General features: G+C 45.6%; 3 protein-coding genes across 5 annotated transcripts in view; all 3 read right to left on the reverse strand.

Moving 5' to 3' along the window:
* Nucleotides 1-734: 734 nt before the first annotated feature.
* Nucleotides 735-3,922, reverse strand: APOF (apolipoprotein F). The gene is made up of 3 exons (XM_047867331.1): nucleotides 3,912-3,922; nucleotides 2,914-3,103; nucleotides 735-1,601 (listed from the first exon to the last, which is right to left on the reverse strand). The coding sequence occupies exons 1-3, from the start codon at nucleotides 3,920-3,922 to the stop codon at nucleotides 735-737; spliced, it is 1,068 nt and encodes a 355-aa protein (XP_047723287.1).
* A 2,094-nt stretch (nucleotides 3,923-6,016) lies between these two features.
* Nucleotides 6,017-12,606, reverse strand: LOC125170217 (cytochrome c-like). 2 transcript variants are annotated; one of them, XM_047866605.1, is made up of 3 exons: nucleotides 12,602-12,606; nucleotides 7,472-7,479; nucleotides 6,017-7,038 (listed from the first exon to the last, which is right to left on the reverse strand). In XM_047866605.1, exon 3 carries the CDS (start codon nucleotides 6,997-6,999, stop codon nucleotides 6,682-6,684), a length of 318 nt encoding a protein of 105 aa, XP_047722561.1. In that variant the 5' UTR covers nucleotides 7,000-7,038; nucleotides 7,472-7,479; nucleotides 12,602-12,606; the 3' UTR covers nucleotides 6,017-6,681. The 2 variants fall into 2 exon arrangements, with proteins under 2 accessions (XP_047722561.1, XP_047722560.1); XM_047866604.1 differs by lacking the exons at nucleotides 7,472-7,479; nucleotides 12,602-12,606 and adding an exon at nucleotides 11,538-11,631 and having other exon boundaries at nucleotides 6,017-7,342.
* A 1,182-nt stretch (nucleotides 12,607-13,788) lies between these two features.
* The window catches only part of TIMELESS (timeless circadian regulator), a 30,841-nt gene continuing 21,860 nt past the window's right edge, over nucleotides 13,789-22,769 (reverse strand). Inside the window, exons 15-30 of one of the 2 annotated variants that reach the window (XM_047866584.1) lie at nucleotides 22,586-22,737; nucleotides 21,115-21,212; nucleotides 20,643-20,769; nucleotides 20,333-20,534; nucleotides 19,911-20,056; nucleotides 18,748-18,833; nucleotides 18,544-18,658; nucleotides 18,365-18,447; nucleotides 17,994-18,136; nucleotides 17,616-17,793; nucleotides 17,465-17,533; nucleotides 17,224-17,342; nucleotides 15,650-15,875; nucleotides 15,421-15,525; nucleotides 15,182-15,279; nucleotides 13,789-14,484 (exon numbers count right to left, since the gene is read on the reverse strand). In XM_047866584.1, coding sequence (XP_047722540.1) covers nucleotides 15,206-15,279; nucleotides 15,421-15,525; nucleotides 15,650-15,875; nucleotides 17,224-17,342; nucleotides 17,465-17,533; nucleotides 17,616-17,793; nucleotides 17,994-18,136; nucleotides 18,365-18,447; nucleotides 18,544-18,658; nucleotides 18,748-18,833; nucleotides 19,911-20,056; nucleotides 20,333-20,534; nucleotides 20,643-20,769; nucleotides 21,115-21,212; nucleotides 22,586-22,737 — 1,923 coding nt within the window. In that variant the 3' untranslated portion in view covers nucleotides 13,789-14,484; nucleotides 15,182-15,205. Of the gene's footprint in view, nucleotides 14,525-15,181; nucleotides 15,280-15,420; nucleotides 15,526-15,649; nucleotides 15,876-17,223; nucleotides 17,343-17,464; nucleotides 17,534-17,615; nucleotides 17,794-17,993; nucleotides 18,137-18,364; nucleotides 18,448-18,543; nucleotides 18,659-18,747; nucleotides 18,834-19,910; nucleotides 20,057-20,332; nucleotides 20,535-20,642; nucleotides 20,770-21,114; nucleotides 21,213-22,585; nucleotides 22,738-22,769 lie in introns of both variants that reach the window. The other variant, XM_047866583.1, reaches the window with a different exon arrangement.

The following is a 22,769-nucleotide window of genomic DNA, read 5'->3' on the forward strand; positions in this document are numbered from 1 at the left end:
CTTGCTCTCTCTCTCTCTCTCTCTCAAAAATAAACAAACATTAAAAAAATTAAAGAAATTATTTTTAATGTTTATTTATTGTTTTTGAGAGATAGACAAAGCACAAGCAGGGCAGGGGCAGAGAAAGAGGGAGACACAGAATCTGAAGCAGGTTCCAGGCTCCGAGCTGTCAGCACAGAGCCTGACGGGCTTGAACTCACAAACTGTGAGATCATGACCTGAGCCAAAGCCAGACACTCAACCGACTGAGCCACCCAGGTGCCCCAAACATTAAACAATTTTTTGATAAAAAATAAAATACCTGTGCTTGGGGGAGCCTGGGTGGCTCAGTAGGCAACGGACTCTTGGTTTCGGCTCAGGTCATGATCTCACGGTTCATGAGTTTGAGCCCTGCATCCATCTCTCTGCTGTCAGGGCAGAGAGCTGCTTCGGATCCTGTCTCCTTCTCTCTGCCCCTCTCCTGGACGTGCACATGCTTGCACGCTCTCTCTGTCTCTCTCTAAAAATAAATAGACATTAAAAAAGAAAAAACTCTGCATTTTACAGCACTGCCTTCCTCATTGATAACAAACCAGAGATTTGGATTTTGAAGAAACACACATTACAGCTTGTCAAAATATTAGATTTGTTCATTCTGTTAGGACCACCTTTTACATCCCGAGACCGCCATCTCAAGATGGCATAAGTCATAGCTATTAAACAAGCCCTGAATTAATAATGGTGCAACACTAAGGTCAAAGGGCCTTGGAAGTTGTTTCTTCCAGGTCACTCACATTTAAAGCCCTCCCCCAGGTCTCCTCGCTGATCTCTGGCAGAGGGGTGTTTGCCTCATTCACATAGTAATACTGGATCAACTGTTGAATCCCAGCCTTCACTGCAGGTTTAAGTGCAGTGCTGATTAGTAGTCCTGTGGGTCCCCCAGATAACCCAACCATGGTCATCAGAAAGTCATAACCCATATCTATGACCCCATCTTGGCCTCGTTCCTTGGCCTTGTCTGAGCAGTTCTGAGCAGCATAATACAAAGCTGTGCCCAGGTTGTAGTAGGTTCCCACTCCTGGCAACAGCTGGACTATATCGTGCACACCCTGCTCCTGCTCCTGTTCACAGTCATTGATGGGTAGGGATCGTTGGGCTCTTTGTGGGCCCCGCTGCTCCCTGGTCAACAGCTGTAGAGCAGAGGCCAGGGCATCCACTGAAACTGCCCTCCCTGTGCTTCTGCTTTTCTGGAGCCCTTGAAGATGCCGGATGAGGATCTGTGTAGCTTTCACACCCCCCTGATGATACAACTGAAGTTGCAGGGCCCAGGTATCAGCCTGGCAGCCAGCTTTCTCCAGGGTGATCAGCAGTGGCAAGCCTACCAAGAACTTGAGTAGAGGGGCCACGTCGGTGAAGCCAGGCAGGGACTTTGGGAGCAGGGTCTGGCAGAACAAAGGGTCTGAGGAAGGTGGCCAGGACCTCAAGGATGAGGGAAGGTGCATCAGAATATTTGTCTGGTTTCCATATGAAATGGCATCCACAGGGTGCAGCAGGAGGTAGCAAAAAAGCAGCCCAACTTGTATTGTGATGAATCTGAGGCCACACATGTCTGAAACAGTACACTGGAAAGGCGACAAACCAGAAAAATACAAACCAGTTCCCTAAGGGTTGTGGTCTGAAAGGAGCCCAGGACTCGGGGCACACCTCCAGCCATCATCTCCAAGCTTCCGTTATTTTTAGGTAAAGTCCCCAGAAATAGGAAATACAGCCCAATTGTTCCCATCTGGCCTTCCCCATCTTCAAGTCACCAGAGACTTCCTCTGCTTTATTATCATCCGTTTATAGGGGACCCCAAATTACCATACAGTCCAGGCGAGAAGTGAGTTTGTCTTGGTAGGTTTGGTTGCTCCTCAATCCAGTTCTGCCCACTTCTCTGCCCCATGAAGAAAGGAAAGATTTGCTTTCCCCCGTAACCAGTAAGAGATGTAATCTCTGCAAATAGTTGTCCTTTGTATTGGCTGCTCAAACCCTGTCCCTTTGTTACACTCTCGACCTCAATACCTAAGACCCCATTTTATTTTGTCTCTCTTTTCAGTTAAGAATTAAATTAGTGGGCTACAGCATCTATCTAGGTGGGGATTTAGTACAGGGTGGATGAATGAGAAAAAGGTTAAAATACTTCTCATGCTTAGTACATATTACATGCACAGTATACAATGACTGAAGAAAAAGAAAAGGAAAGCAAAATGGAATAACAACTAGAGGCTGGGACTTTCTAAGTGGGGAGGGGCAAGGCTAACACCAGTCACATGTGTTTTAGCATTGGCATGAAATAAAGAGCATACATCTGTCCTGAGCGATCTGCTACATTTCTAACTACTTACCATGCCCCATCTTTGAACATAGTCCTGAGAAAAGACACTTGTTTCTTAGTTGGCATTGAATATCTGAAGTAAACCTAGACAAATTCCTGAATCAATTTCTCCATAAAGCACTTCCAAATAACTGTGGAACATTTGATAAATTATATTGTCATCATCCATAGACATTGAGAGGTCCTTTCTTACCTTAGGGGTTGCTTCAGCTTTTTGCCCAATCCGTCCCCATGTTCCCAAGACTTATTCCTGCAGTTCTAGGGGATATTGACAGCAAATTCTTTGAACTGTGTCAGCAACATGGGAGATGGCTGGTAGACCTACCTCACCAGTGGGTGTATTTGCCACCATCAATACATCCCTCAGGGTAAATAGCTGAGTGTTGGATTTATCCAAGTTTCCCTCCAGATCCCCCAGGTCCCTCAGGATAAATTTGTATTGCCAATGCCTTCCTCTGTCTGCTTTTTTACTCTCATGGATGAGGGTTTCAGTTGATGTCCTTTCCTCCCATCCTAACAAGCTGAAGCTGCAGAATGTGAGCCTTAGTTGGGCAGCCAACCTCCTCCAGGGACACCCCCACAGCTAAGTAGGATAGGTACTCAGGCAGAGTGGCTATGGAGTGGGTAGCATGCAAGAGATCCTGGAAGGTCTTAAGATATGGGAGAGGGATCTGGATGGAGAGTGTTTTCAGAGAATGCCCAGTTTTTGTCAAAGATGGCTGGAAGTTCAGGGTCCCTTTCTGGACATTTCTTGGAAAGACAGCCAATGAGGACAGCAAAACACAGCAAAGGGGTGCCTGGCTGGCTCAGTTGGTAGAGCATGTGACTCTTGATCTCGGGGCTATGTTTGAGCCCCATGTTGGGTAGATTACTTAAAAATAAAATCTTAAAGGGCGCCTGGGTGGCTCAATCGGTTGAGCGTCCAACTTCAACTCAGGTCATGATCTCATGGTTTGTGGGTTCGAGCCCCACGTCGGGCTCTGTGCTGACAGCTTGCTCAGAGCCCAGAGCCTGCTTCACATTCTATGTCTCCTTCTCTCTCTGCCTCTCCCCTCACTCACTATCTCTTTCTGTCTCTCAAGAATAAATGTATAAAAAATTTAAAAATAAATTAAAAAATTAAATCTTAAAAAAAAAAAAAAAAAGACACAGCAAAGGAGCAGCACAGCCTGGATCATGGTGGGTCAGCAGGAACAGCCCTGCTGGAAAGAAGTGCTCGGGTTGGGAAGTAGGGAAGGCTTGGGACAAAGAGACACCAAGACTGGTCAGAGCTTGGAAGTGGCCCTGCCCTTGGAAACTTTAATTACCCTGGACACAACTTTGCCCCCACCCTTACAAACTGTGGGCAGTCCTCACCTGCTCCAGAAACAAGCCAGAGGAATAAGATGGTCCGAACACGTCCTTTCCTCGGTGCTTCTCTAATCTGAATGACAGCTTTCTAGAACTCACCTTCTCTTCATTCCAGCCAAAAAAAAAGTTGGCCCTTCTGAAAACAGTGAAGGACATATGTTCACAAATATTTATCCACCTCCTCCTGGCTCAGGCTTTTCCTCCTCACCTTTGCCCCATGCTGACAAAAAGGCCATCGCCCTTTGTGGCTACTGCTTTTCCTGCCCTGTATCCCTGTTACCCTCAGATTTCTCTAGGCCTAAACCTAGATCAGGAAAAATTCCTGTCTCTTCTGGGGAAGCAGGGAGGCAAAAGGCAGGGACACCAATGATTTCTGGGCAGGAGACCCCAAAATAGTTCTTACTCAATGGGCTTACCGGGTAGAAAAATGAGAAAATAGAACCTATTGGCAAGCCAGACCAAATTAGAGCAACTTTTGTTTTTACCATGTCATTCTTGCGCAATACCCTACTTAAACACATTTATTACCCTGGTAGTACTTTTTTTTTCAACTTCATTTTTTTATTTTATTTTAGAGCACATGAGCAACAGAGAGAGGGGCAGAGGAAGAGAGAGGGAATCTTAAGCAAGCTTCACACTCCTCACAGAGTCTGACGTGGGACTTGATTCCACGACCGTGGGATCATGACCTGAGCCGAAGTGAAGTTAGATGTTCAACTGAACTGAGCCACCCAGGTGCCCCCAGAAATTCAATTTTCAAAAATGTATTTCTCTATCTTCTTATGAAATTACATAATTCATCATCTATGTATACTACCTGCTTTTGATCTGTGTACAGATAAGAGTAAGTACAGATAAGAGTAAGTAATGAAGAAAAAAATATATTGCTCTTTTCACCAGTGCATTCCTGTGAGAGTGAATGGGGTTAAGGGAAAAACATACAAATGAATACTTTTCTAAATGAAGTATTTTAAATACCCCCAAACTGGAGGATTAAATGTGTGCTCTGGCTCATAAGATAATACTCAACATACACATTATTTTGATTTCTTTATGAACACTAGCAATACAAAGGGAAGTGATCAGCCCCAAAGTACACAAAACAAGGGAAAAAATCTTTTTATTACTTTTTATAATTTTTAAAAATAATTTACAACCAGGTTAGTTAGCACATGGTACAACAATGATTTCAGGAATAGATTCCTTAAGCCCCTTACCCATTTAGCCCATCCCCCCTCCCACAACCCCTCCAGTAACCCTCTGTTTGTTCTGTATATTTAAGAGTCTGTTTTTCCCCCTCCCTGTTTTTATATTATTTTTGCTTCCCTTCCCTTGTGTTCATCTGTTTTGTATCTTAAAGTCCTCATATAAGTGAAATCATATGATATTTGTCTTTCTCTGTCTAATTTCACTTAGCCTAATACCCTCTAGGTCCATCCATGTAGTTGCAAATGGCAAGATTTCATTCTTTTTGATTGCCGAGTAATACTCCATTGTGTAGATAGATAGATAGATAGATAGATAGATAGATAGATAGATATACCACATCTTCTTTATCCATTCATCCATCGATGGACATTTGGGCTCTTTCCATACTTTGGGTATTGTTGATAGCACTGCTGTTAACATTGGGATGCCTGTGTCCCTGTCAAACAGTATACCTGTAACCCTTGGATAAATACATGGTAGTGCAATTGCTGGGTTGTAGGGTAGTTCTATTTTTAATTTTTTGAGGAACCTCCATACTGTTTTCCATAGTGGCTGCACCAGTTTGCATTCCCACTAGCAGTGCAAAAGAGATCCTCTCTCTGCATCTTCACCAACATCTGTTGTTGCCTTACCCTGATAGTACTTTTTTTTTTATCTGTGATTTTGTTTTTAATTATCTTAAGCATTATCACATAATTTACAAATTTGTGCTGATGATATATCTCCTCTACTTTAACCCTTCTAACGAGTTAACAAAAGCACTGTTACCAATCATACATTGTGGTAATTCCACAGTTGTATTTTTGAATAGCTATGTAGAAAGCAATCCTGAATTATAACTTAGTAAAGAATTCACAAGCCAAATCTGCCGCTATAACTTATCACACTGAATTTTATTAAAAAAAAAATTTTTTTTAACGTTTATTCATTTTTGAGACAGAGGGACACAGAGCATGAATGGGGGAAGGTCATAGAGAGAGGGAGACACAGAATCTGAAACAGGCTGCAGGCTCTGTCAGCACAGAGCCCGACATGGTGTTCGAACTCACGGACCGCGAGATCATGACCTGAGCCGAAGTCGGACGCCCAACCAACTGAGCCACCCAGGCGCCCCAATCACGCTGACTTTTAAAAGCATCTGACCTTACAGATCATCTATAAAATGTGAGAAGTGTTAATATTCTTTATTTAAAATTATACATAGACCACACTAAAATGCCTTTCATTAAGCAAAAGGCAACATTTTAAAGGCAGGGAATTTTAATTAAATTGGCATATTTAAGACTAAAAAGATAAAGTGGACATTGCCAGCTTATCTTCAGCCCTTGCCTTTAACAGGCTAACAAACACAACTTGAAACACAGCTGAGTCTTGCTGTTCTGATACACTGAAGGGATTTCCTCAGTATTTAAATATATTAACGTAACCAGTTACATAAATCTAAATATAAAACCAATCTCCTGTAAGTTTAGAGATGTCATTTACCATCTCTGTGAAAAGCTCAACATCTAATCAACCCCAATCATATTTTTCAAAGGGGAAAACAGTGACAGCACTTGCTGAACCAGAATTACTATCAAAGGTCAAAAAGCAAATCATATTCATTTAACCACAAGCCAATCTTATTTAAATAAGGACTGTCCAAAAGAAATATTCTATCAGCCATTCATGATGTGAATTCTGGTGTATGAGATCAATTTAAACATGGTACACATTAAAAAAGTCATGAGACATTTTTGTTTTGTAATAAATAAGGCAACGACCAACTATTATTCCTTAGTAGCTTTTTTGAGATAAGCTATCAAGTTCGCTCTTTCCCCTGCCTTCTTAATGCCAGCGAAGATCATTTTTGTTCCAGGGACGTACTTCTTGGGATTCTCCAAATACTCCATCAATGTCTCCTCTCCCCAGGTGATACCTTTGTTCTTGTTGGCATCTGTGTAAGACAACCCAGGGGCTTGACCTGTTTTTCGCCCAAATAAACCATGGAGATTTGGTCCAGTCTTGTGCTTGCCTCCCTTTTCCACAGTATGGCACTGGGCACACTTCTGAACAAAAATCTTCTTGCCCTTCTCAACATCACCCATTTTTAAATCGCTCTTTGGTTGCGCGCGAAACGAAGGTGCCTGCTCCCAAGCCGGATGTCCAGCTCTCCACCCCGATAGTACTTCTAAGCCTATGTCAGAACTGTAGACATTGAGCTTCATTTCTCATTTCTAGGGGTCTAGATGAGAAACTGTAGTCTGGAAATAGGGAACGATGACATGTGGTGCTTCCTAAAACTGGTACAGAAGTCGCCACATCGTTTTGCCATACAGGTTCCTCTCTGGTGCTATAACCTACCTCTGGCACACAGCCAAGGCATTAGGCCAATGAACAAATCTCTGGTCCCTCCTCCAATTTTACTCCTCTCAGTCCCAGGAGGGGCCCCTAATGAGCAAAAAGAAATCAGAAGGAAAAAGAAAAAAGTTTTCTAGAAGAAGAGGAGTAAGTCTTCAGGGAGCTACCGGGACACAATCCTAAAATTGGGAGGAGGAACTGGATTTAGAGGCATCCAACACTGTCGCCTGAAATTCCTGGACCCTAAATCCATGGAGCACCTCAAGAGTCTGCTGCTTCTGTACAGCCCAGGGGGGGTTTGGATCCTGTCAGATTCTCCCATTCCTGACTTGAGTTCACTCTCTATAACTGGCCCTATCTCCACGTTTAGTCAGCATCACCATCCTCTTCAATGTGAAAATGACTTTTTGTTGAAATTACCCAAATTTCTAACTCTCATGCCTTGGGAGTGACAGGGGAGACAGACTGAATGTGTAAATACGGTAGGGGGAGGAAAAGTGGTGAGGAGTTTGTCTCCAGGACCAAGGAGAAAAATGACAGAAGGATGAAGACACAAGCAGGTCCCCCCAGACTTCCTACCTTTGCTCCTTTCCTTGTCTTCCACCTGTTCCTCATCAAATCCCAACAGGTGTCAGCTGAGATTTTTTTTGGTGGTGGTTTTAATTAGTAGAGCTTTTTTTAAAAAAATCTTTTTATTGTTTATTATTTTCGAGAGACAGAGAGAGCGCAAGCAGGGGAGAGGCAGAGAGAGAGGGACACCCAGAATCCGAAAACAGACTCCAGGCTCTGAGCTGTCAGCACAGCACAGAGCCCAACGCCGGGCTCGAACTCACAAACACGAGATCATGACCCGAGCCAAAGTCGAATGCTCAACTGACTGAGCCACCCAGGTGCCCCTAGAGTTTATTTCTTAGAGTAGTTTTAGGTTTTTAGAAAAATTAAGCAGTTGGGGCGCCTGGGTGGCTCAGTCGGTTAAGCGGCCGACTTCGGCTCAGGTCATGATCTCACGGTCCGTGAGTTTGAGCCCCGCGTCGGGCTCTGTGCTGACAGCTCAGAGCCTGGAGCCTACTTCAGATTATGTGTCTCCCTCTCTCTCTGACCCTCCCCCATTCATGCTCCGTCTCTCTCTGTCCCAAAAATAAATAAACATTAAAAAAAATTTAAAAAAAAGAAAAATTAAGCAGTAAGTACAGAGTCCCCAAATATTCCCTCTTCCTTGACCCCTCAGTTTCCTGTATTAACATATATTGGTGTGGTACATTTGTTACAGTTGATTATTATTTTTAAAGTTATTTATTTTGTTAAGTCCACAGTTCACATCAGGGTTCAGTTCTTTGCATCATATAGCTCTTTTAAGTTTATTATTATTATTTTTTTAAGAGATAGAGAGCAAGCAGGGGAGGGGCAGAGAGAGAGGGAGACAGAGAATCCCAAGCAGGCTCCGCACTGCCATCACAGAGCCCGATGCAGGGCTCAAACTCATGAACCATGAGATCATGTCCTGAGCTGAAATCAAGAGTCAGATGCTTAACCAACTGAGCCATCCAGAAGCACCTGCATCATATAGTTCTATGGGTTTTACCAAATGCATAATGACATATATCTACCTTTACAGTACCATACAGAACACTTTTCACTACCCTAAAAATCTTGGTTGCTGTTTTAGCTGCCTGGTCTCCCAATGAAATAGGAGGCATCAAAATTAACTCCATCAGCCCCTAGACCAATGTGGCTGGTACACAAGTACTCAATAGACAGCAGTCCTATTATCCCGTAGGGAGACCAGGACTGCTCTCCTTTTGCTGGCTTATAGGAGGGCCCTCAGGGTTTGTGCTTAGCACTTCTCATCAGGGCCTTGCTCTCCAGCGAGTTCAGATTCCAGCTCTGGCTGAAGCTTTCCTCTGAATGACTTTAAGAATCATCTAACTTGCTGGGGTGCCTGGGTGGCTCAGTCGGTTAAGCATCCAACTTTGGCTGAGGTCATGATCTCAGTTTGTGAGTTCAAGCCCCATGTCGGGCTCTGTGATGACAGCTCAGAGTCTGGAGCCTGCTTCAGATTCTGGGTCCCCTCCTCTCTCTTTTCCCCTCCCATGCTCAAGCTCTGACTCTCTCTGTCCCTCAATAATAAATAAACATTAAAAAAAATCATCTAACTTGGGGTGCCTGGCTGGCTCAGTCGGTAAAGCATGCAACTCTTTTTTTTTTTTTTAATCTTTATTTTTGAGACAGAGAGAGACAGAGCATGAATGGGGGAGGGTCAGAGAGAGGGAGACACAGAATCTGAAACAGGCTCCAGGCTCCGAGCTGTCAGCACAGAGCCTGACGCGGGGCTCGAACTCACAGACCGTGAGATCATGACCTGAGCCGAAGTCGGCCGCTCAACCGACTGAGCCACCCAGGTGCCCCAAGCATGCAACTCTTGATCTTGGGGTTGTGAGTTCAAGCCCCTTGTTGGGTGTAGAGAGTACTTAAAATCTTAGGGACCCTTGGGTGGTCTAGTCTGTTAAGCGTCCAAATTCAGCGCAGGTCACGATTTCATGGTTCGTGGGTTCAAGCCCCCTGTCAGACTCTGCGCTAGCAGTCTGAAGCTCCTTGGGCTTCTTGCTCTCCCTCTTTTTCTCCCCATCCCCTGCTCATGCTCTCTCTCTCTCCCTCTTTCTCTCAAAATAAATAAACATAAACAACAACAAAAAAACTTCCTAAAAAATATTGCTTTGGGGCATCTGGGTGGCTCAGTTGGTTAAGCATCTGACTCCAGCTCAGGTCATGATCTCATGGTTTGTGGGTTCAAGTGCCACATCAGGCTCTGTGCTGACAGCTCAGAGCCTGGAGCCTGCTTCAGACTCTGTGTCTCCCTCTCTCTCTGCCTCTCCCCACTCATGCTCTGTCTCTCTCAAAAATGAATAAACATTAAAAAAATTAAAAAATAAATAAATAAAATATTGCTTTATTCACCTACATATACCTAGTTTTTGGCAATCACTCCCAATTGACACCCAATGCCCAGAATGGTGACTCTTATATAGGAGGCACTGAATACATATATGTATTAATTGGATATATTAATAAATGCATCTTTGGGACCTAAAGATGAGTAAAACACAATCCTTTAAGGTGCTCACAGTCTAATGGGAAAAAGAGCAAACAAGATGAAACACTTAAGACTGGCACTTTATCAGGGGAATGAACAAATCCCAGTGGGAAGGGTGACTGCTTGTGGTTGGGGGTTCAAAAGAGTGACAAAAGCTGTGTGACAGAAGAAAGCACATTTGAGCTGATTCTAGAAGGATGAGATAGGAGTTGGATAGAGCTCGCCAATAGAGGAACAGTGATAATCAACAATTTGGTATATGAAAAGGCCTGCTCTGTGAGGCTGATTAAAAATACTGAAGGGTTAGGGTGCCTGGGTGGCTCGGTTGGTTAAACGTCTGACTGGCTCAGGTCATGATCTTAGGGTTCATGGGTTCAAGCCCCACATCGGATTCTGTGCTGACAGTTTGGAGTCTGGAGCCTGCTTTAGATTCTGTGTCTCCTTCTCTCTCTGCCCCTCCCCCACTCACACAGAGTGTGTGTGTGTGTGTGTGTGTGTGTGTGTGTGTGTGTGTCTCTCTCTCTCTCTCAAAAATAAACAAACATTAAAAAAAAAAAACAACAACCCTGAGGGGCTGGGATGCCTGACTGGCTCAGTCTGTAAAGTATGTGACTCTTAATCTTGGGGTTGTAAGTTCAAGCCCCACACTGGGCGTAGAGATTACTTAAAAATAAATAAATAAATAAATAAATAAATAAATAAATAAATAGATAGATAGATAGATAAATAAATAAAATCTTTAAAAAATTTAGCGGCAAGAGGCAACAGTTTAAAATATGGGCATAATCAGACATGGTGGTGAGGATGCAGAGACTTGCTCAGATCAAGTATGCTATTCTGGGTCCAGACTCTGTCCTGAAAGAAATGGGAAACCATGAAGTGCTCTTGAGCAAAGTAAAGTCATGATGACAACCATGTTTTAAAAGGAATTCTGCAGGCAGAAAGGGAAATGAATGACAGGGAAAAGGAGACTGAGACGAGGAGCCTTAGAGGGTCAGATACTGTAGGAGTCAAGGTCAGAAATAAGGAGGGGTATACTCTGGGGGTGGAACCAATGTAGTGTATGGCTCATTCTCTTAAGTTCCTTCACCAACAGCTGCCACCCAGGTGCCTCTAAAATGTTTAAAATGATGAAGTGTTATGTGAATTTTACCTTAAAATCACATTCTTTTCAAGCACCTATAGAACACTCACCAAGATATATCACAACCAAGATATATGTAGGTGGCTCAGCTGGTTAAGCATCTAACTCTTGGTTTCGGCTCAGGTCATGCTCTCATGGTTCAGGAGTTCGAGCCCCGCGTCAGGCTCTGCAATGACAGTGTGGAGCCTGCTTGGGATGGATTCTCTCTCTCTCTCTGCCCCTCCCCGGCTTGTGCGTGCTCTCTCTCTCAAAATAAATACTTAAAAAAAAAAAAAAAAAAAAAAAAAAAAATATATATATATATATATATATACACACATACACACACACACACACACACACACACACACACACACACCCCACATCTGGGCCATGAAACAAAACTGTTAGACAAATTTAAATTAGCATGCTTTTTAACTACTGTATATTTCATCACTGTATATCCTATAGGTATCAGAGCTAATGTTTATTTTGGATTTTGAACGCCACACAGCTTATCAAAAAATTAGAATTCATTCCTTCTATGCCTATCTAGTTTTCTTCTAGCACAAAACTCCCAGTCCCAGGCTCTAAGTTATAGCGCTTAAACAAGACCCATCACCAGCAGAGAGCTCAACTTACTACCTCTGACGCCTGCCCCTTTGAGGTCATGGTAGTTGTTTCTTCCAGGTCACTCACATCCAAGGTTCCCCTAAGCTCTGCTCCCTTGTCTCTGGAAGAGGCTGTTTCTCATAGTAACACTGGAGCTAAACCTCAGCCCTTACCACAGGCTTAAATGCAGAGCTGACCAACAACTGCATCGGTCCTAACCATCACAATTATCAGGTCATAATCCAGGCCTATGGCCTCATCTCAGTCATCTATCAGCCTCTGAGCAGTTCTAAGCAGTATAGTATAAAGCTGTGCAGTTTATAGTAGGGTTCTACTCCTGTCAACGACGGGACCTCATTGTGCTCAGGCTGTTCCAGCTCCCAGTCCTCAGTGGGGCAGACACATGTGGCCTTCCCTGAGTCCAACACCAGGCAGAACAGGGGCCAAGGTACCACACAATACTCTCCCCGCTGCGCTCTGCTATTCCAGAGTCCTTAGAGCTAGTGGGTGTGGGTCTATGTACTTTTACACATCCCAGACTATAGAGCTAAAGCTGTGGGTCCAGGCATCAGTTTGGTAAAGTCAGCTTGCTCCAGGGCTTCCCTGGTGCCAGGCCTATTAGATCTTGGGTAGAGAGGCCATGTGGATAAGGCCAGGCAGGAACATTAGGGGCCAAGTCTAACAGAATCAGGGTGTGCAGAGGGTGGCTGGGATCCTGGGGATGAAGGAAAGGACATCAGGACCTTTGTCTGGGTTCCATATGAAATGGCAGCTATAGAGTGTTAACATGTAGCAATGAACGATCAAACTATTGCTGAAATGGGAGCTAGAAAATAAAGTTTCACTTATGCATCACCTCTAGGCTGTACCTTTTAGGTTAGGGTCCATGGAATGGGAAATGGAACCCAATTGATCTCACTTGGCCTCTCTTATTCCTAGGTCACCAGGGACTTCTGTTTCATTTTCTACTTAAATGCAAGAGCCCCAAATTACCCTTTAGTGAGATGTGTGCCTTTCCAGTAGGTTGCTCCACTCCCAGTACTGTCTTGTAGGAGGGGAGCAAAGGGAATGGCTGCTTGCCTCAGTGATCAGTGGGAGACACGACTGTGCCAAGTGTTTGCACGTTTGTACTGCAACGTTCTGTTCAGAGCTCCCTTCAAAAGAACATGCAGTAAAGAGTCTATTCGGCTGACATCTTAAGTTTTGACTCCTTAGGATTTTCTGCAGTCACACCCACGTCATTCTCTCCAGGCTGCTCGGAGCCAATAACTGGTGGAGGGTGCTAGGGCTAGCCCGTGTCTGCCAGATATGGGGCTCCTCAACCAGGTAATCTTTGCTTGGGGCTCCCCAATAGTCGGACAAGATTTTCTGAGTAACACTGCAATTTTCCCCTTTCTCCTCTCACAGGCATCTGACCACCATCATGGGCTATAGGCTCTCCCAATCTACACTGCTCTATCTCCCCTTTATCCCTCAAAAACATTTCCCCAATAAATCTCTTGCATTTTTAATTCCACCTACGCCTCTTCTTCCTGGAAGACCTGAACTGCACATGTATTGACTGACTGGAGTTTGTCCAGGTCTCAGACACTCCCCAGTAACCTGAAATTTCTGTTAGCAGTATCTGCCTCTCCCTCCCACATTCCCACTCTAGTTCAACACAGAGATCCAGGGAGATCTAGAGTGAGAATCAGATGGCTATGACTCAAATATGTAAAAGGAGCTTTTTATTCCTCTTTTCATTTAAAAATTTCAAAACTACAGGGTAAATAAATGGAAAAGGATAGCAATACTTTTGTGCCCAATCACAGGAAATGGTCTATACTTGATAAGAGAAACCAGTAAAAGAAATTGGGGCTAGAAGTTTCAAAGAAGCCTGGCAGGTCAGAGCCCCTTTGGGGGCATTTCTTGGAAAGACAGCCAATGCAGACAGCAAGACACAACAAAGGAGCCGGAACGGCCCTGCTGAAGTGCTCAGGTTGGGAAGTAGGGAAAGGCTTGGGATAAAGATACACCAAGACCAGAGCAAGCTAGGAAATGTCTTAGCCCTTGGAAATTTCAATTACCCAGAGGTAGCTTCACTCCTATCTTTAGAGGCTGTGGGAGAAAAAAAACCAAGTCAGAAGAACAAGACAATCCAAATGCATCCTTTACCTAGGGCTATCCCTGATCTCAATAGCTATTTTTGGAATGTCTCCTTCATCCCACATTAGCTAGAAACACGGGGAGCCAGAAAGCTGATGGTTTCCAAGAACAGGAAAAGACACGGCATTTGCAGTATTTATTCATCTCTTTCTTGCCCGGACTTTATCCTCCACTCTGCTCCATGCTGGAAAACTGGCTCTTGCACCCTTTGTGGCTCCTGCTTCTTCCTGCTGTATACACTTGTCATCCTGAAGATTTATCCTAGACAAAGGATCTTGAGGTGAGAATGTTTTCATGTCTTCTGTAGGGAAAGCAGGAGAAAAGGGAAGGGTGATGGCCTCTTTTAACCCTAAAAGTTAAAGAAGGCTGGCAGACTTAGACAGATTGGCACATCACATCAACATTGGCAACTTTTAATTTTACATATTGAATGTAATACCAAACACAAACCAAACACGTTCATCATCTCGAGAGTACTGCATCCCAACCCTACCTAAACCACAGGAATTGGGTTCGATCTGGTGCCTGGGAGTGATCACAGGAAAGAAAATGAGGATGGGAGCATCTGGTGCTTTTTTAAAATGGTGCAACACCCCCACCCATCATGTCACAAAGCTCCCCATCTGGTGCTGTGACCCACCTCTGGCAGAAAGCCAAACAGGGTCCCAAGTGCCTTCTATATCTCACTCACTCCTCCGATTTTCTAAGGGGTGCTACTAACCCAAAGAAACAGATCCTAGAAAAAGAGAGGTAAGTCTCTGGAGAGCTACTGAGGCATACTGCTAAAACTGGGAGACGCAAAAAGTGATTGCAGAGTTGTCCCAACACTGTTGCTGGAAATTCCTGGACCCCAAATCCCTGGGGAAGCCCAGGTCTCTACTGCTTCTGTCTACTAAGAGCAGTTTCTGGGTCCTGTTTCTGAAGTCTGACTGAAATTCACCACCTAAAAATGATCTACCTCTACCCCAAAGCTTCTGGCTCTTCAGTCATTCTCATCTTCATCCTCAATTTGAAACCGTTTCTTCTTTTGGATTCCTGGAGCTCTGGACTCTGGTGCTATGGGAATGAAAGGGGTGAGAAGAGAGAGAGAATCTAAATATGTCATGGGGAAAGAAGGACAGTAGCACTGATCTTCGGGATTGAAGGGAAGAGTGCTAGAGGTCAGAAGAAAAAGCAGGTCCCTGTCAGACTCCCTACCTTTGTTCCTGCCGTCATCCTCCTCCTGTTCTTCATCGCTGTCCAGCAGTTGTCGCTTCCTGGGTACCATTTGCAGCTGTTCTTTCTCACCAGTGGTCCCTTCCCCTGAAATGACCATGAGAGGCATGGAATTAGAGAACTGGGCCCTCATCTTCTCAAAATACCCTATCAGCCCTCTAGATCAACATGGCTAGCCCACAGTTAGTACCCAACAGGTAAGTGGTCTTACCGCTGGGGGACACCGGGCCAGCTTTCTTTTTCCGGGCCAACTGGAGGGCCCTCAGGGCTTGTGCTCGCTGTTCCTTTTGGTGCTCCTCCTCAGGGTTTTGCTCTCCAGGGACTTTTGGTTCTAGTCCTGGCCGAAGTTTTTGCTCCTCCTCTGGCTGACTCAAAGAAGCTGCTATCCTCCGGAGCTGGGAAGGACTCAGCTTGGCTGGAATCCTCCAGAAGGTTTCCTACAGGTGCAAACAAGTTGAAAATGAAAGCAGTAGGAAAGGAGCAGACTCTACTTCACCCGATCTTGATAATATTCATTGAAAAAATATGATTCATTGAATAAACTCTTATTGCTTATTTATCCAGTATATGCACAATGTCTAGTACAGTGCCTCATACATCACAAAGCTCCCAGTAAATTCAGTTGTTAATTAAATAAATGAATGAATGGGGGTGCCTGGGTGGCTCAGTTGGTTGAGCATCAGACTTCAGCTCAGGTCATGATCTCACAGTTCATGGGTTCAAGCCCTGAGTCAGGCTCTGTGCTAAGAGCTCAGAACATGGAGCCTGCTTCAGATTCTGTCTCCTTCTCTCTCTGCCCCACCTCTGCTCTGTCTCTCTCTCTCAAAAATAAACATTAAAAAAATTTTTTTAAATAAGAAGATAAATCAGATATGATCCCTGCTTTCAAGGAACCCACAATCTAATGGGAGAAAGAACCAACATACTGTAATCTCACAGGATGGGGGCTACATCAAGGGAATGAATAAATCCCAGCTACTAAAGTTATTACTTTCACTTTAGAGATTGAAGGAGTGGTAGGGACTGCTTCTCTGAGGAGGTAAGAACTGAATAGACTCTTGAAGGTCGAGCGGAGGGTCGTCAGGAAGATGGGTGATGTGTGTGTCACCTTGTATGTGTGGCTGGAGCCGTCCAATGGAGGGACTAGCACGATCAACTGTGTGGATATATGAGAAGCCTACTGTTTGGAGAATAGAAAGTAGTCCAGGAGGAGGATGGGGAAACACAGGTGTGTGGGTGGCGTGGCCATGAGGCTGCAAAGGCTGGTCAAGGCCAAGCATGCCACTCAGAGGTCAAGGACTCTGTCCTGCCAACAGTGCAAAACCATCCAGTTGGTTGGTTCAGGAGAGTAATATAATCTCTTCTGGAGAGAAAGGGAAGTAATGGACAGGGGAGTAATACAATCAAAATTCCACTTTAGAAAGGTAACTTGTGGGGTGCCTAGGTGGCTCAGGTGGTTAGGTCTTGATCTCAGGGTTGCGAGTTTGAGCCCCACACTGGGCTCTACACTGGGCATGGAGCCTACTTAATAAGGGAAAAATAAAAAGAAAATAAAAAGGGAAGGAAGGAAGGGACGAAGGGATGAGGGAAACTCAGGACAACATGGAAGATGGACTAGGGGAAGGCGAGATTAGAGAAGATGAACAGGATGGCTGCTGCAGGAGTCTCGGTCAAAGTTGAGAGGAAATGAGGTCAGAGATGGCAACTGCAACGAGGAGAAAGAGATGTACGTATTTTAAAATAGCAGTAATATGCCATAGCTGATACCGTAACTGGCATACTTACCTGCCCAGAGGAAGGAGGCCGAACTCCTAGCTTGCGCAACAGCCGTTGAAACTGTTCATTTTCCATTGCTTCCTCATTTTCTTCTGTCAACGGCACCAAAGGCACTGCCTGCGAGCAGCCTAGAACAGGGCCAGTAGTCATGTGGTGAAATTTTGAAGAAAGAACTGGTCATCCATCCCACGGCCAGCTCTCCAGCAGCCTCCAGTACCCCAGCCCCGAAAACCATCATTTATCCACTCACCATCCTCTTCTCGATCGTCTGCTACTCGAATCAGGCAGTTCTGGAGCCACAGAAGGGGAGCAGAAAAGCCTAAGGGAAGGAGGGAAACTTAGAATTGGCTCATACTACCAACCCCTCCACCTGAGACATCTCTCGTAGGCCAAGTCCTCACCTTCCTGATATAGGCTTTGCCCAAGGTTTTCAGTTGAAAGCACTGAGCTACCCTGGGCTTGCTCTGCTTCTGAGTCCTCCTCTTTCTCTTCATCTTCTTCACTCTCTTCCTCTGGCAGGATTTCCTCTTCTTCCAGATCTTCCTGGCAAAAATCTTTCAGGGACTCCTCTCCATTAGGCTAAAAAGGAAACAAGATGAAGAACTGAGTGGAGTCCATTGGTTCTTGACCACTCCTGGAAACTGGTGGGGTGTGTGTGTGTGTGGAGGGGAAGACACCTAGCCAGAGAGCTTAAGGCAGGAAGAATCTGGGTGAGCTACCTCTGAGGGGCACTTCAGGGGGAGTGGGCCCAGCCTGCAGAGCCAGGGAAAGACTGTTACCGAGCTCGAGGGTGCCAGCTTCTTCCGGCGTTTCTTATATAGCTCCCGCCGCTCAGCCACCAGCCCCAGAGCCAGCAGCTTATCCACTATTCGGGCCCGTGAGCGTTTGGCTGTGATATTCTTCATGATATGACCTAGCACATCTACAAAGAGAGAAAGTGTAAGTTCCCTAAAGCAACAGGGGAAACGGAGGAGTGAAAGACAGCAGAGGTCTTTGGAAAGAGGCTAATTCAATTCAGTCACAAATGACACCACAGGTATGGTAAGTGGAAAGAAGGAATGAGATAAGCCTTCCTTGGGAACAGGAGGCAGGGGGAAGCAATGGCCAGCTCAGCTCTCTCATCTCCAAGGTTCCCTGAGCTTCCACTCACCATCTGAGTCCTGGAACTCCTCAAAAAGCCGCTGCAGCTCCAGCTCCTGATCTTCTGTCCACAGTACAATATGGGTTCCTTTCCTGCTTAAGGAGACGTCAGTGGAAGAGGGGGCCCAGGGAGCAAACTGAGGACCGAGGACTCCCAATTTCAATGCCCTCCAGAACATGTGCCTCTACCTTTGGAAGCCCTTGACACTGTCAGCCAGTCCCAGCCGTACCAGATGGTGGATAACTTGCTTGCGTGTCCGAGGGGTTTTCAGGTGCACCAAGATGGTGTCTACCACATCCTGACCTAACGTGGAGGGGGAGTGAGGCAGTAAAGAGGGGTCCTGGAGCTCAGGCTGCCTGCTTCAAAAATCTTCAGATCTCAAGGACTCATACCTTCCACATCCTTATGGGCAAGGTACAGTTCCTGAAGCTGGGCCTCCTCCTCTGGGCTCCACACTGGGGGTCTGCGACTGGAAGATCTAAATGGGGAAAGGAGGGGTGCCTGGGTGGCTCAATTAGTTAAGCATCACACACTTTGATTTCGGCTCAGATCGTGATCTCATGGGTTTTCGAGTTTGAGCCCCGCAGCAGGCTGCTTGCACTGACAGTGCAGAGCCTGCTTAGAAGTCTCTCTCTCCCTCTCTCTCTGCTCCTCCTATGCACAAACTCTCTCTCAAAATAAATAAATAAATAAATAAACTTAAATAAAATAAAATAAAAATAGGGGTGCTTGGGTGGCTCAGTCAGTTAAGCATCTGACTTCGGCTCAGGTCACGATCTCATGGTCTGTGAGTTACAGCCTCGTGTCAGGCTCTGTGCTGACAGCTTAGAGCCTGAAACCTGCTTCGGATTCTGTGCCCCTCTCTCTCCGCCCCTCCCCTGCTCATGCTCTCTGTCTCAAAAATAAATAAATGTTAAAAAAATAAATGAATAAAAATAAAAATAAATTGACCAATGGGGAAAGGAGAAAGGGAACATGTAGGATGTTGGCCCCAAAGAGGAGACCAAAGGCCCTCTTTGGTCAGCTCCAAAAGGAACAAGAAGGACAACGCAGGTGACTGAAAGGAGCCACTAGCAGTGGCCTAAGGTGTGCTTCCTTTCCTTCATTCTCCTTCCACTTATGAACCCAAAGGCCAAATGAAGAGATTTTCTGGGTTGGGCCTACGGAAGCGGACACTGCAGGGGCTGAGCAGATTATGGGTAAAGGAGAGGAGCTGAGCTACAGGGAAAGAGGGCAAACATTTCCATGACTCTTTACGGTTTCCCAGCACATTTTGGGACAGGGCACCTTTGGGACAAGGGCCACCCCACTGCCAACCGACCATCCCCACGAAGGCTGGTGAAGGAAGGAAACTAGAGCAGACAGGAGATAGGCTCCAGACCCACTTCCTCTCTTGGGTGATCTCAGGGAAAGCAATTCACCTTGGGAGCTTATTTTTTCACCTATTAAAGAGGAAGAAAGTCAGACTAGCTGATCTACAAGCTCTTCCAGCTTTGACACTCTGTGACTGTGTCACCCACCATTACTGCCCATCCTTTCCCATCCTGAAGCTCACCCGCCATCCAGAGAGCCATAGCCCTCGGCCATCTCTCGAACCACAGCTGTGTTCTTCCAGAACAGCAGCTCCACAAAGGCTTTTTGGTTGACTGCAGCCAACGCAAAGAACTTGCCCAGGATGTACTTGGCAAAAGTCACTAGCTCCTGTGGGATGAGGAAGCTGCTGTGAAACCTCTGGCCTAAATGGACATATAAACCAGGCCCTCCAGCCATTTTCTACCTATTCCCAGCTGCCTCTCCTCACTCAGACTCCCCTACCCTGCCCCTCCAGCTCCGTCCACCTGCCTGCCTACTTCCTCACCGATCTCTCCTCTCTTAGCCCTTGACATCACTCAGCACCCTTTATCTCTTGCAGACTACCCTTCATTACCCCCGGACCCCCCTATGACTCTCCATCCCTGTTCCTTGGTATGCCCTCACTTTATAGGCCCCAGCAGCCGGGTCACTAAGCAGACGGTTGAAGAGGCAGAAGAGGGAGAGCTGGAAAAGGAGGGCTTCCATTTTGAGGTCATGGGCCAGCCGGTGCAGCATCTTGACAATGCAGTGGTTAGTGTGGGCACTGTTCTGTCGGTAGCTCCGCAGCAGCAGCACATAGGCTCGCACAACAGTTGAGCTTGCAAAACTGCACCAAGACACAGAGAAAGAGGCTGTCAGCATGAGAAAGACAGTGATGGCCCTCCCAGCTCTGTAGTCGCCAACCTGGGACCAACTCAGTCTGCTCAGCCCGCACCGTTTCAGGTAGTCCAGAAAATTAAATTCTTTTTCTGACACCTGGACCGCTTGCAACTCTTCCTCCTCCTCCTCCTCCTCCTCTTCCTCTTCTTCCTCTGCCCCTTGTTCCTCTGGCCCCTGCTGCCCTATAGGAAGAGTGAGAATTAGGGGTGCCTGGGTGGCTCAGTCGGTTAAGTACTTGACTCTTGGTTTTGGCTGAAGTCATGATCTCCTGTTTCATGGGTTCGAGCCCCACATCGGGCTCTGCGCTGACAGTGCAGAGACTGCTTGGGATGCTTTCTCTCCCTCTTACTCTGCCCCTCCCCCGCTTGCTCTCTGTCTCTCTCAAAATGAATACATAAACTTTAAAAAATTAAAAAAAAAAACCCAACAGAAAACAAAAAAGAAAGACCGAGGATTATTGGATCTTGGTGATGCTGGTTCTAGAAAAGAACTGGAAGGACAGAGATGTGAAGGAAATGGAGACTCACGGGGAAGCGGGGCACAGAGAATCTGTTTCAGCAACTGGATCTCTTCCTCTGCAGAAATGTCTTGAGAGCCAAACACATCTCCCTCTGGCCACACCTCCCTGAAGCCCAGAGAGAAAAAAGACTTTAACCAGGGAGAATATGAGTTATAATTTGAAGTGAGAAGTGAGAGAAGGAATTTCATTTGCAGCCAGAAAGAGAATGCAAACTGTCACTCAAAGATAAAACAAAGACTCTGGGGAAATTTTCCCTCATAAGCCACATTGCAACGAGGGGCACCTGGGTGGCTCAGTTGGTTAAGCGTCTGACTTTGGCTCAGGTCATGATCTTAACGGTTCGTGGGTTTGAGCCCCGTGTCGGGCTCTGTGCCGACAGCTTGGAGCCTGGAGCCAGCTTTAGATTCTGTGTCTCCCTCTCTCTCTCTCCCCCTCCCCCACTTATGCTCTCTCTCTCTCTCTCTCTCTCTCTCAAAAATAAAGAAACATTAAAAAAAATTTTAGGGGGCCTGGGTGGCTCAGTCAGTTAAGTGTCCAACTTCAGCTGAGATCATGATCTTGCGGTTTGTGAGTTTGGGCCCTGCATGGGGCTCTGTCCTGACAGTTCAGAGCCTGGAGCCTGCTTTGGATTCTGTGTCTCCTCCTCTCTCTGCCCCTTCTATGCTCATGCTCTATCTCTCTCTGTCTCTCAATAATAATAAATAAATATTAAGAAAAAAATTTTAATAAAAATAAGCCACATTGCAATGAATATCACCATGCAAACAATCTAAATGTCTGACATTTGGTTGAACAAATGTACATTTCATGATGCCATTAACAATTATGGCAATATATCTCGTATCTCTTAAGAAATCCTCACAATATATTAAGAAGTAAAAAAATACTATAAAACAGCATATACAATGTTTCATTTTTGTAAAAGAAGCTGTATAGATCTATATACAACACAGAAGATTAAAAAGCCTGGAAGATTACTCATCAAAATGTTAATGATGATTATCTTCAGCCAATAGAATTATCTATATTTTCCCCCCAATTAATTGTGCTTTCTGATATTTCTCAAAAATAAAATAAAAACAAACAGCAGGGGGGCGTGGGTGGCTCACTCAGTTAAGTGTCGGACTCTTGATTTCGGCTCAAGTCATAATCTCACAGTTTGTGGGTTTGAGCTTCATGTCGGGCTCTGAGCTGACAGAGTGGCGCCTGCTTGGGATTCTCTGTCTCCCTCTCTCTGCCCCTCCCCTGTTCACACACTCTCTCCAAAAATAAATAAATAAACATTTAAAAACAAACAACAAAAACCCCACAAAGCCAATCCAAGCTCCCCAGGACTCAGTGCTCAGTACAGAGCCCCCATGCTTCTGATGAGACTTCTCTCAATTGAAGGCAAAGAACCTTGTACCACAGTGAATGCCTCCCCCTACCCCCGAAATCCAGGAGCTGAATCCAGGAGAAGGGATGAGCAGGGTTCTTACCGGGCAGACCTAAGGAGGGTTAGGGCCTGTGGGGCCTGGCCAGTCAGGAGACAGTCTTGGATCCGCACCATGGCTTCTGCCCGCTGCTCTTCCACTGGCACCTCTGAGGCCGCATCAAAGGGAACCATGGAGTCCAAACTGAGCTCAGGATCCTAGAGAGGGATTAAGGCTATGGGAACAGAGG

This window comes from Prionailurus viverrinus, chromosome B4, assembly GCF_022837055.1.
Source record: "Prionailurus viverrinus isolate Anna chromosome B4, UM_Priviv_1.0, whole genome shotgun sequence".
NCBI classification, from domain to species: Eukaryota; Metazoa; Chordata; class Mammalia; order Carnivora; family Felidae; genus Prionailurus; species Prionailurus viverrinus.